This window comes from Hyla sarda, chromosome 11 (assembly GCF_029499605.1).
Source record: "Hyla sarda isolate aHylSar1 chromosome 11, aHylSar1.hap1, whole genome shotgun sequence".
Lineage (NCBI taxonomy): Eukaryota > Metazoa > Chordata > Amphibia > Anura > Hylidae > Hyla > Hyla sarda.
Genome location: NC_079199.1, coordinates 6645055 through 6659084, shown reverse-complemented (window position 1 = coordinate 6659084; position 14030 = coordinate 6645055). Strand labels below are relative to the sequence as shown.

Below are 14030 nucleotides of genomic sequence, written 5' to 3'. Positions count from 1 at the left end.
ACATCACAAGCACAGTGCTCTCTGCTGACATCATGACCCCAGTGCTCTCTCTCTCTGCTGACACCTCTGTCCATTTTAAGAACTGTCCAAAGTAGAAGAAAAATCCCCATAGAAAACCTATGCTGCTCTGGACAGTTCCTAAAATGGACAGAGATGTCAGCAGAGAGCACTGTGCTCATGATGTCAGCAGAGAGCTCTGTGTTCCAAAAAGAAAAGAATTTCCTCTGTAGTATTCAGCAGCTGATAAGTACTGGAAGGATTAAGCTTTTTTTTAATAGAAGTCATTTACAAATCTGTTGAACTTTCTGGCACCAGTTGATAAAAAAAAAAAAAATAAATAAATAAAGTTTTCCACCGGAGTACCCCTTTAAAATGAATCAATAAAAAATACTTGAGTCACATGATGAGATCACATGACTTGTGATAAAATAAAAAAAAAAGGGATAAAATGCTAAATAAAAAATGTCGAGACAACTACACATAGGGGGAGATTTATCAAAATCTGTCCAGAGGAAAAGTTGCTGAGTTGCCCATAGCAACCAATCAGATCGCTTCTTTCATTTTTCAGAAGCCTTTTCAAAAGTGAAAGCAGCGATCTGATTGGTTGCTATGGGCAACTCAGCAACGTTTCCTCTGGACGGGTCTTGATAAATCTCCCCCATTATTATTTGAAAAAACGCCACAGGAGAGTCATGTCTGACATATTATTAGAATCTTACGTGGAGCCGCGTCTCCTAGGATCCTCTCCCTCACAGACGGGGAAGAAAGGACAACGACTTATTGTTTACTCTGCGTCCTGCGAAGGGGAGACGAACGGACGCTGCCAGATACCATCCCGCTGCCGCCATGACCTGAAACATAACGATGAGAAGAAGAACTGCAATTACTTATAGACAAGTAATAAATAATAACAAAATAATGTACGCGTTTATGTTTAATGTAATGTATGTACACAGTGACCCCCACCAGCAGAATAGTGAGTACAGCTCTGGAGTATAATACAGGATATAACTCAGGATCAATACAGGATAAGTAATGTAATGTATGTACACAGTGACCTCACCAGCAGAATAGTGAGTACAGCTCTGGAGTATAATACAGGATATAACTCAGGATCAGTACAGGAAAAGTAATGTAATGTATGTACACAGTGACCTCACCAGCAGAATAGTGAGTACAGCTCTGGGGTATAATACAGGATATAACTCAGGATCAGTACAGGATAAGTAATGTAATGTATGTACACAGTGACCTCACCAGCAGAATAGTGAGTACAGCTCTGAGATATAATACAATACAGGATATAACTCAGGATCAATACAGGATAAGTAATGTAATGTATGTACACAGTGACCCCCACCAGCAGAATAGTGAGTACAGCTCTGGGGTATAATACAGGATATAACTCAGGATCAGTACAGGATAAGTAATGTAATGTATGTACACAGTGACCTCACCAGCAGAATAGTGAGTACAGCTCTGGAGAATAATACAGGATATAACTCAGGATCAGTACAGGATAAGTAATGTAATGTATGTACACAGTGACCTCACCAGCAGAATAGTGAGTACAGCTCTGGAGTATAATACAGGATATAACTCAGGATCAGTACAGGATAAGTAATGTAATGTATGTACACAGTGACCTTACCAGCAGAATAGTGAGTACAGCTCTGGAGTATAATACAGGATATAACTCAGGATCAGTACAGGATAAGTAATGTAATGTATGTACACAGTGACCTCACCAGCAGAATAGCGAGTACAGCTCCGGAGTATAATACAGGAAATAACTCAGGATCAGTACAGGATAAGTAATGTAATGTATGTACACAGTGACCCCCACCAGCAGAATAGTGAGTACAGCTCTGGAGTATAATACAGGATATAACTCAGGATCAATACAGGATAAGTAATGTAATGTATGTACACAGTGACCCCCACCAGCAGAATAGTGAGTACAGCTCTGGGGTATAATACAGGATATAACTCAGGATCAGTACAGGATAAGTAATGTAATGTATGTACACAGTGACCTCACCAGCAGAATAGTGAGTACAGCTCTGGAGAATAATACAGGATATAACTCAGGATCAGTACAGGATAAGTAATGTAATGTATGTACACAGTGACCTCACCAGCAGAATAGTGAGTACAGCTCTGGAGTATAATACAGGATATAACTCAGGATCAGTACAGGATAAGTAATGTAATGTATGTACACAGTGACCTTACCAGCAGAATAGTGAGTACAGCTCTGGAGTATAATACAGGATATAACTCAGGATCAGTACAGGATAAGTAATGTAATGTATGTACACAGTGACCTCACCAGCAGAATAGCGAGTACAGCTCCGGAGTATAATACAGGAAATAACTCAGGATCAGTACAGGATAAGTAATGTAATGTATGTACACAGTGACCCCCACCAGCAGAATAGTGAGTACAGCTCTGGAGTATAATACAGGATATAACTCAGGATCAATACAGGATAAGTAATGTAATGTATGTACACAGTGACCCCCACCAGCAGAATAGTGAGTACAGCTCTGGGGTATAATACAGGATATAACTCAGGATCAGTACAGGATAAGTAATGTAATGTATGTACACAGTGACCTCACCAGCAGAATAGTGAGTACAGCTCTGGAGAATAATACAGGATATAACTCAGGATCAGTACAGGATAAGTAATGTAATGTATGTACACAGTGACCTCACCAGCAGAATAGTGAGTACAGCTCTGGAGTATAATACAGGATATAACTCAGGATCAGTACAGGATAAGTAATGTAATGTATGTACACAGTGACCTTACCAGCAGAATAGTGAGTACAGCTCTGGAGTATAATACAGGATATAACTCAGGATCAGTACAGGATAAGTAATGTAATGTATGTACACAGTGACCTCACCAGCAGAATAGCGAGTACAGCTCCGGAGTATAATACAGGAAATAACTCAGGATCAGTACAGGATAAGTAATGTAATGTATGTACACAGTGACCTCACCAGCAGAATAGTGAGTACAGCTCTGGAGTATAATACAGGATATAACTCAGGATCAGTACAGGATAAGTAATGTATGTACACAGTGACCCCCACCAGCAGAATAGTGAGTACAGCTCTGGGGTATAATACAGGATATAACTCAGGATCAGTACAGGATAAGTAATGTAATGTATGTACACAGTGACCTCACCAGCAGAATAGTGAGTACAGCTCTGGGGTATAATACAGGATATAACTCAGGATCAGTACAGGATAAGTAATGTAATGTATGTACACAGTGACCTCACCAGCAGAATAGTGAGTACAGCTCTGGAGTATAATACAGGATATAACTCAGGATCAGTACAGGATAAGTAATGTAATGTATGTACACAGTGACCTCACCAGCAGAATAGTGAGTACAGCTCTGGGGTATAATACAGGATATAACTCAGAATCAGTACAGGATCAGTAATGTAATGTATGTACACAGTGACCCCTCCAGCAGAATAGTGAGTACAGCTCTGGGGTATAATACAGGATATAACTCAGGATCAGTACAGGATAAGTAATGTAATGTATGTACACAGTGACCTCACCAGCAGAATAGTGAGTACAGCTCTGGAGAATAATACAGGATATAACTCAGGATCAGTACAGGATAAGTAATGTAATGTATGTACACAGTGACCTCACCAGCAGAATAGTGAGTACAGCTCTGGAGTATAATACAGGATATAACTCAGGATCAGTACAGGATAAGTAATGTAATGTATGTACACAGTGACCCCCACCAGCAGAATAGTGAGTACAGCTCTGGAGTATAATACAGGATATAACTCAGGATCAGTACAGGATAAGTAATGTAATGTATGTACACAGTGACCTCACCAGCAGAATAGTGAGTACAGTTCTGGGGTATAATACAGGATATAACTCAGGATCAGTACAGGATAAGTAATGTAATGTATGTACACAGTGACCCCCACCAGCAGAATAGTGAGTACAGCTCTGGAGTATAATACAGGATATAACTCAGGATCAGTACAGGATAAGTAATGTAATGTATATACACAGTGATCTCACCAGCAGAATAGTGAGTACAGCTCTGGAGTATAATACAGGATATAGCTCAGGATCAGTACAGGATAAGTAATGTAATGTATGTACACAGTGATCTCACCAGCAGAATAGTGAGTACAGCTCTGGGGTATAATACAGGATATAACTCAGGATCAGTACAGGATAAGTAATGTAATGTATGTACACAGTGACATCACCAGCAGAATAGTGAGTACAGCTCTGGAGTATAATACAGGATATAACTCAGGATCAGTACAGGATAAGTAATGTAATGTATGTACACAGTGACCTCACCAGCAGAATAGTGAGTGCAGCTCTGGAGTATAATACAGGATATAACTCAGGATCAGTACAGGATAAGTAATGTAATGTATGTACACAGTGACCCCTCCAGCAGAATAGTGAGTGCAGCTCTGGAGTATAATACAGGATAGGTAATGTCCCCTTTTATATGTACTGTATTCTCTTCCCCCATATAAATCACATATAATCTACCGGGACTATTTGGCCTCCAGAACAGTTACACAGAGGATCAGTCCATGACTCCAGCAGACTGTCCGGTGTGTTCACTGTAAATAAAGTTAGTTCGGTCTCCTGGCGATGACGTCACACTTTAATGGCGGCCTCCTTGTGAGCAGCGTGTGCGGTGGATCAGCTGCTGGCGGCTCCTGTGTGATCTGGTGGTCGCTTCCTCGTCCCGGACCGGGTCCTATCGGGGGCTGAGGTGGTGGTGGAACTACAGGTGTCAGCAGGCATAGCCTATCGGTATGTATATAGGGTGTATAGGCTATCAGTATGTATATAGGGTATATAGCCTATCGGTATGTGTATAGGGTCTATAGGCTATCGGTATGTATATGGGGTCTGTAGGCTATCGGTATGTATATATGGTCTATAGCCTATCGGTATGTATATGGGGTCTATAGGCTGTCGGTATGTATATGGGGTCTATAGGCTGTCGGTATGTATATGGGGGTCTATAGGCTGTCGGTATGTATATGGGGTCTATAGGCTGTCGGTATGTATATAGGGTCTATAGGCTGTCGGCATGTATATAGGGTCTATAGGCTGTCGGCATGTATATAGGGTCTATAGGCTGTCGGCATGTATATAGGGGTCTATAGGCTGTCGGCATGTATATAGGGTCTATAGGCTGTCGGTATGTATATAGGGTCTATAGGCTGTCGGTATGTATATAGGGGATCTGTAGGCTGCCGGTATGTATATAGGGGATCTGTAGGCTGCCGGTATGTATATAGGGGATCTGTAGGCTGCCGGTATGTATATAGGGGATCTGTAGGCTGCCGGTATGTATATAGGGGATCTGTAGGCTGCCGGTATGTATATAGGGGATCTGTAGGCTGCCGGTATGTATATAGGGGATCTGTAGGCTGCCGGTATGTATATAGGGGATCTGTAGGCTGCCGGTATGTATATAGGGGATCTGTAGGCTGCCGGTATGTATATAGGGGATCTGTAGGCTGCCGGTATGTATATAGGGGATCTGTAGGCTGCCGGTATGTATATAGGGGATCTGTAGGCTGCCGGTATGTATATAGGGGGATCTGTAGGCTGCCGGTATGTATATAGGGGATCTGTAGGCTGCCGGTATGTATATAGGGGATCTGTAGGCTGCCGGTATGTATATAGGGGATCTGTAGGCTGCCGGTATGTATATAGGGGATCTGTAGGCTGCCGGTATGTATATAGGGGATCTGTAGGCTGCCGGTATGTATATAGGGGATCTGTAGGCTGCCGGTATGTATATAGGGGATCTGTAGGCTGCCGGTATGTATATAGGGGATCTGTAGGCTGCCGGTATGTATATAGGGGATCTGTAGGCTGCCGGTATGTATATAGGGGGATCTGTAGGCTGCCGGCATGTATATAGGGGATCTGTAGGCTGCCGGCATGTATATAGGGGATCTGTAGGCTGCCGGCATGTATATAGGGGATCTGTAGGCTGCCGGCATGTATATAGGGGATCTGTAGGCTGCCGGCATGTATATAGGGGATCTGTAGGCTGCCGGCATGTATATAGGGGGATCTGTAGGCTGCCGGCATGTATATAGGGGATCTGTAGGCTGCCGGCATGTATATAGGGGATCTGTAGGCTGCCGGCATGTATATAGGGGATCTGTAGGCTGCCGGCATGTTATATAGGGGATCTGTAGGCTGCCGGCATGTATATAGGGGATCTGTAGGCTGCCGGCATGTATATAGGGGATCTGTAGGCTGCCGGCATGTATATAGGGGGATCTGTAGGCTGCCGGCATGTATATAGGGGATCTGTAGGCTGCCGGCATGTATATAGGGATCTGTAGGCTGCCGGCATGTATATAGGGGATCTGTAGGCTGCCGGCATGTATATAGGGGATCTGTAGGCTGCCGGCATGTATATAGGGGGATCTGTAGGCTGCCGGCATGTATATAGGGGATCTGTAGGCTGCCGGCATGTATATAGGGGATCTGTAGGCTGCCGGCATGTATATAGGGGATCTGTAGGCTGCCGGCATGTATATAGGGGATCTGTAGGCTGCCGGCATGTATATAGGGGATCTGTAGGCTGCCGGCATGTATATAGGGGATCTGTAGGCTGCCGGCATGTATATAGGGGATCTGTAGGCTGCCGGCATGTATATAGGGGATCTGTAGGCTGCCGGCATGTATATAGGGGATCTGTAGGCTGCCGGCATGTATATAGGGGATCTGTAGGCTGCCGGCATGTATATAGGGGGATCTGTAGGCTGCCGGCATGTATATAGGGGATCTGTAGGCTGCCGGCATGTATATAGGGGATCTGTAGGCTGCCGGCATGTATATAGGGGATCTGTAGGCTGCCGGCATGTATATAGGGGATCTGTAGGCTGCCGGCATGTATATAGGGGATCTGTAGGCTGCCGGCATGTATATAGGGGATCTGTAGGCTGCCGGCATGTATATAGGGGATCTGTAGGCTGCCGGCATGTATATAGGGGATCTTGTAGGCTGCCGGCATGTATATAGGGGATCTGTAGGCTGCCGGCATGTATATAGGGGATCTGTAGGCTGCCGGCATGTATATAGGGGGTCCGTAGGCATGTATATAGGGGGGTCCGTGGGCTGTCGGTATGTATATAGGGGGGGGGGGGGTCCCGTGGGCTGTCGGTATGTATATAGGGGGGGGGGGGTCCGTGGGCTGTCGGTATGTATATAGGGGGGGGGGGGGGGGTCCGTGGGCTGTCGGTATGTATATAGGGGGGGGGGGGGTCCGTGGGCTGTCGGTATGTATATATAGGGGGGGTCCGTGGGCTGTCGGTATGTATATAGGGGGTCCGTGGGCATGTATATAGGGGGTCCGTAGGCATGTATATAGGGGGTCCGTAGGCATGTATATAGGGGGTCCGTAGGCATGTATATAGGGGGTCCGTAGGCTGTCTGTATGTATATAGGGGGTACAAAGGCTGTCTTTATGTATATAGGGGGTCCATAGGCATGTATATAGGGGGGTCCATAGGCTGTCGGTATGTATATAGGGGGAGTCCATAGGCTGTCGGTATGTATATAGGGGGGGTCCATAGGCATGTATATAGGGGGTCCATAGACTGTCGGTATGTATATAGGGGGTCCATAGGCTGTCGGTATGTATATAGGGGGTCCATAGGCATGTATATGGGGGGTCCATAGGCTGTCGGTATGTATATAGGGGGTCCATAGGCTGTCGGTATGTATATAGGGGTCCGTAAGCATGTGTATAGGGGGGTCCATAGGCTGTCGGTATGTGTATAGGGGGGTCCGTAGGCTGTCGGTATGTATATAGGGGGGTCCGTAGGCTGTCGGTATGTATATAGGGGGGTCCGTAGGCTGTCGGTATGTATATAGGGGGTCCGTAGGCTGTCGGTATGTATATAGGGGGTCCGTAGGCTATAACAGTTTGTGGACCACTGATATAGATGGCACCATAAAGAAGCTGGGGAGACAAAACACAAGTAAATTCCTCAGTGCGCCCTCCTGACCTGATACATATATTGGGGATTTGTAGCCGTGTCAGCCCAGTCTGGCGGTAAGAATTGTTCGCCATTTATTCAGTTCAGTGTCCTATGTTTCTTGTGATCAGGTTCTGAGGAAAATGAAGCCGCAGAAGGTCAAGAAAGGCGGCCGAGCCAAGTCCAGACTACAACGGAAGGGCATCAAGATCACTGGCAAGTGGAAGCCCATCGCCATGGACCCCAATGTACTGGCAGAAGGGAAGATGGAGGAAATCATCTGCTTCGAGGAGCTGACGGACTATAAATTGGTGAAGACGTCCAAGGAGTTGGTAGAAGATGGACGAAAGCGGAAACGTGGCGCCGGGGAAGAGGAGGAGGAAGAAGAGCGCGTCTCCAGGAACAAAAAAAATAAGAAGCGCAAGAAAAGAATGGAAGCCAAGAAATCAAGAGAAGAATCCGAAGACGAGATGGAGGAAATGTTTCCCAGTGACGCAGAGGAAGAAGGTGAAGAGGAGGAGGAGCTGCACTTCACCGTACCTGAAGAGGAGGCCGAAAAAGAAGAGGAGGAGGCTAAACCGGTGAAGAACAAGAAGAAGAAGAGGAAGAAGAACAAACAGAAGGTCAAAGGTGACAAAGCACAAGAAGAGGCCACGGCCACCAAACCCCAGAAGAAGGTGAAGAACTGGGCGGCGGGTGTGCTGTCCGGTGAGGACGTGGATGTCTCAGCCTGGAAGGGTCTCTACGTCCCCCCTCCGGTCCTCCAGGCGCTCAGCTCCTTAGGCTTCTCTACTCCGACCCCAATCCAAGCTCTAGCCCTACCGTCCGCCATCCGCGACAAGATGGATGTTCTAGGCGCTGCCGAGACAGGTGGGTGCGCAAGATACGTCGGCGAAGAACACCCTCTAAATATCTCGTGCGGAGTCAGTGTGTAGAAACACTGGGGTGGATTTAGGAAGCAAAGGATATAGGGGATAAGATGTCTGATCCCATAGACTTGCATTGAGGGGGTGTGGCCGTGACATTACAAGCGGTGCGTCGCTGTGATGTCACGAGTCTCCGCCCCGCATCGCCAGTCATCCGGCATGGAGCGAAGTTCGCTTCGTGCACCAGATGTCTGGGATCCCCAGCAGCGGACCGCCCCCCCCCCCCCCCCCTGCGATCAGACATTTTATCTCCTATTCTTTGGATAGGGGATAAGATGTCTAGGGGTGGAGTAACACAGAAATGGGCGCTGTCACTTTAAAAAAAAAAAACTTTTGACGTGTCAGTAGTTTTTGATAGTCATGTTCTCAGCCCCACAGTGTCACATTTCAGGCCACATTCAATCATGTCACGGGGGCCACAAAAATGTTAGAAGAAACAAAAAAACACAAATAACTAGTACAATTACAAAAAATAATTCTGCCCAATTTTTGTTTGGTTTTTGAGATTAAAAGCCACTGCAGCCGAAGATTTGCTACAATTGTTTTCAGTGTAGGCACATGGGGGGTGGATTATTATTATTATTATTGTGCACCGTGATAAAAAGCGGTAAAAATATTACGCAACCAGCGAACCATAGAAAATGATGTACTGGTGTCGACAGGAAATGTGCACCTGCGCAAAATGTATCAACCATTTAATAAATTTGGCGCAGGAACACATTAGCACCGCACAAAATAAAGGTGGGCGAAAATTGTATACCTACACTAGTGGTCCTCCAGCTGTAGCAAAACTACATTTCCCAGCATCTTTGCTTCACTTCGCTGCTATGCCTTTGTGACTGTGCTGGAAAGCTTAAAGGGGTACTCCAGTGGAAAATATATATATAATTTATTTTTTTTATCATCTGGTGCCAGAAAGTAAAACAGATTTGTAAATTATTTCTATTAAAAATCTTTACCCTTCCAGTACTTTTTAGCAGCTGTATGCTACAGAGGAATTTTTTTTTCTTTTTGAATTTCTTTTGTCTTGTCCTCAGCGCTCTCTGCTGACACCTCTGTCCGTGTCAGGAACTGTCAAGAGCAGGAGAAAATCCTCAAACCAATGCTGCTCTGGACAGTTCCTGACACGGACAGAGGCGTCAGCAGAGAGCACTGTGGACAAGACAAAAAAGAAATTAAAAAGGCAAATAATTTCCTCTGTAGTATTCAGCAGCTAAGAAGTACTGGAAGGATAAAGATTTTTTTAATAGAAGTCATTTACAAATCTGTTTAACTTTCTGGACCCAGTTCATAAAAAAAAAAAAAAAAAAAAAAAAAAAAAAATTTCCACTGGAGTACCCCTTTAAAGAGTATCTCCCATGATCTTGTTAAATTTTATAATCCACCCATGTCACTGCCCCATCATAACCCCCCCCCCCCTTCCTTATTTTTTATAATTTTTTTAGTTTTCTACCTTGATATTGCTCTGTATTTTCTGCTCAGTCTGTCAAATTCACAGACTGGGAAGGGGCGTTCCCCAGCAGGCGTGACATCATCTGAAGCCATACAGGGGAGAACTTCCTCCCTCACTCTGCCACACAAAGCACACAGCAGTTCAGTGTGATATGAGCTATGATTGGCTAAGGCTGCACACACCCCTCAGCACTTCCTGATTTTGGACTTCTTCCATGCCAGCAGGAGTCCAAAGTCTGTGCAAGAGATGGGGGGGGGGAATGTGCTCTGGAGACACCTAGTGGCAGCTTTTTTAAACACAAATAAATAATTGAAAACTTCATTTTATTTAATTTTTTTTAAACAAAGTACATTAAAAAGATGTTTTATTTACCATAAGGAGCGCAATAGCAAAAATTAGTTTTAATGACTGTCCATTTAATAGTCCTTGCAGCAGGACTTGTATTAGGCAACAGGCTGGATTTTAATTGTAGACCGGACTAGTCAACTATTGTGGCTTTTAGCTATACCTTAGGCCAGTGTTTCCCAACTAGTGTTCCTCCAGCTGTTGCAGAACTACAACCCCCAGCATGCCCTGACAGCCAACAGTCGTCTGGCCATGCTGGAGGTTGTAGTTTTGCAACAGCTGGAGGTCCACTGTTTATAGGCTTACCCCTTTTGGCCTCTCCTGTGTTGATACAATGTATCAGTGCAGATCCATTGTATGAGTCTGGAGACCAGCGCTGTTAAGGTGGGTTCATATGTTGCAGTCTTTTTCTCGTGTGCTTCTTTAAAGGGGTATTCCGGTAAAGAACACATTTTTTTTTCGTATCAGCTGGCTCCAGAAAGTTAAACAGATTAGTAAATGACTGCTATTAAAAAATCTTAATCCTTCCAGTACTTACCAGCTGCTGAAGTTGAGTTTTTCTTTGCAGTCTGACCACAGTGCTCTCTGCTGACACCTCTGTCCATGTCAGGAACTGTCCAGAGCAGGATAGGTTTGCTATGGGGATTTGCTCCTACTCTGGACAGTTCCTGACACACAGAGGTGTCAGCAGAGAGCACTGTGGTCAGACTGGAAAGAATTACACAACTTCCTCTGAAGCATACAGCAGCTGGTAAGTACTGGAAGGATTATTATTTTTTAATAGAAATAATTTACAAATCTGTTAAACTTTTTGGAACCAGTTGATATGAAAAAAAATTGTTTCACCGGGGTACCCCTTTAAATCTCCTAACACATATGTCGGACGCTGTGGGTTATGTGCGTCTTGTCTTTCGTTTTAGGAAGCGGTAAGACTCTCGCCTTCGCCATCCCTATGATTCACTCCATACTCGAATGGAGGAAGATTCAGGAGCAAAAAGCGTCCGGGGAAGAGGCGGCGATGGAAGATGAAGAGAAAGTGGAGGAGGAGTTAGAGAAAGTGGAGGAGGAGTTAGAGAAAGTGGAGGAGGAGTTAGAGAAGGAGGAGGAGGAGTTAGAGAAAGTGGAGGAGGAGGAAGCAGAGGAGGATGACGACGATGAAGATGAATATTCCACCATTGGCTGCGTGAAGGTCGTGAAAGACGTCGATATCAATGGCAATTCTGCTCCACCCGGAGGCGCAGACACACAAAAGCCACTGCTGGGACTTGTGGTGACCCCGACTAGAGAGCTGGCCGTACAGGTCAAACACCACATTGACGCTGTGGCACGATTTACCGGTAAGATCACATTTCTATATGTGGTTTATTCTTCCCGCACAACAATCAGGACTTAAAGGGGTACTCCGGGGAAAACTATTTTTTTTATTTATTTTTTTATCAACTGGTGCCAGAAAGTTAAACAGATCTTAATCCTTCCAGTACTTATTAGCTGCTGTATAATACAGAGGAAATTCTATAATACAGTGCTCTCTGCTGACATCTCTGTCCATTTTAGGAACTGTCCAGAGCAGGAGAACATATGTTGCTCTGAACAGTTCCTAAAATGGACAGAGATGTCAGCAGAGAGCACTGTGGTCATGATGTCAGCAGAGAGCTCTGTGTTCCAAAAAGAAAATTAATTTCCTCTGTATTATACAGCAGCTAATAAGTACTGGAAGGATTAAGATTATTTATTAGAAGTAATTTACAAATGTTTAACTTTCTGGCACCAGTTAAAAAGACAGATGCTTTCTTCTTGAAACAGCACCACTCTTTTCCTCAGTTTGTGTCTAGTTCTGCAGCTCATGGAGGGGATAGTGGTCACTATATACAGTATATGGGGGGGGGGGGGATAGTGGTCACTATATACAGTATATGGGGGGGGGGATAGTGGTCACTATATACAGTATATGGAGGGGGGGGATAGTGGTCACTATATACAGTATATGGGGGGGGGATAGTGGTCACTATATACAGTATATGGGGGGGGGGGGTAGTGGTCACTATATACAGTATATGGGGGGGGGGATAGTGGTCACTATATACAGTATATGGAGGGGGGGGGATAGTGGTCACTATATACAGTATACGGGGGGGGGGGATAGTGGTCACTATATACAGTATATGGGGTGGGGATAGTGGTCACTATATACAGTATATGGGGGGGGGATAGTGGTCACTATATACAGTATATGGGGGGGGGATAGTGGTCACTATATACAGTATATGGGGGGGGGATAGTGGTCACTATATACAGTATATGGGGGGGGGATAGTGGTCACTATATACAGTATATGGAGGGGGGGGATAGTGGTCACTATATACAGTATATGGGGGGGGGGTAGTGGTCACTATATACAGTATATGGGGGGGGGATAGTGGTCACTATATACAGTATATGGGGGGGGGATAGTGGTCACTATATACAGTATATGGGGGGGGGGATAGTGGTCACTATATACAGTATATGGGGGGGGATAGTGGTCACTATATACAGTATATGGAGGGGGGGTAGTGGTCACTATATACAGTATATGGGGGGGTCGGGACAGTGGTCACTATATACAGTATATGGGGGGGTCGAGACAGTGGTCACTATATACAGTATATGGGGGGGTCGGGACAGTGGTCACTATATACAGTATATGGGGGGGTCGGGACAGTGGTCACTATATACAGTATATGGGGGGGGGGGATAGTTGTCACTATATACAGTATATTGGGGGGATAGTTGTCACTTTATACAGTATATGGGGGGATAGTGGTCACTATATACAGTATATGGGGAAAGTGGTCACTATATACAGTATATGGAGGGGGGGTAGTGGTCACTATATACAGTATATGGAGGGGGGTAGTGGTCACTATATACAGTATATGGAGGGGGGTAGTGGTCACTATATACAGTATATGGAGGGGGGGGTAGTGGTCACTATATACAGTATATGGAGGGGGGGGTAGTGGTCACTATATACAGTATATGGAGGGGGGGTAGTGGTCACTATATACAGTATATGGAGGGGGGGGTAGTGGTCACTATATACAGTATATGGGGGGGATAGTGGTCACTATATACAGTATATGGGGGGGATAGTGGTCACTATATACAGTATATGGGGGGATAGTGGTCACTATATACAGTATATGGGGGGATAGTGGTCACTATATACAGTATATGGGGGGATAGTGGTCACTATATACAGTATATGGGGGGATAGTGGTCACTAT

General features: G+C 45.0%; 1 protein-coding gene across 1 annotated transcript; it reads left to right on the top strand.

Moving 5' to 3' along the window:
* Nucleotides 1-626: 626 nt before the first annotated feature.
* DDX24 (DEAD-box helicase 24) lies at nt 627-12101 on the top strand (the record flags this gene model as incomplete). Its single annotated transcript, XM_056545651.1, is given in 3 exon segments — nt 627-897; nt 8172-8910; nt 11685-12101. Coding segments are annotated over 3 exon segments (1189 nt in total), but the record flags the coding sequence as incomplete, so codon positions are not given.
* Between the last annotated feature and the right edge of the window lie 1929 nt (nt 12102-14030).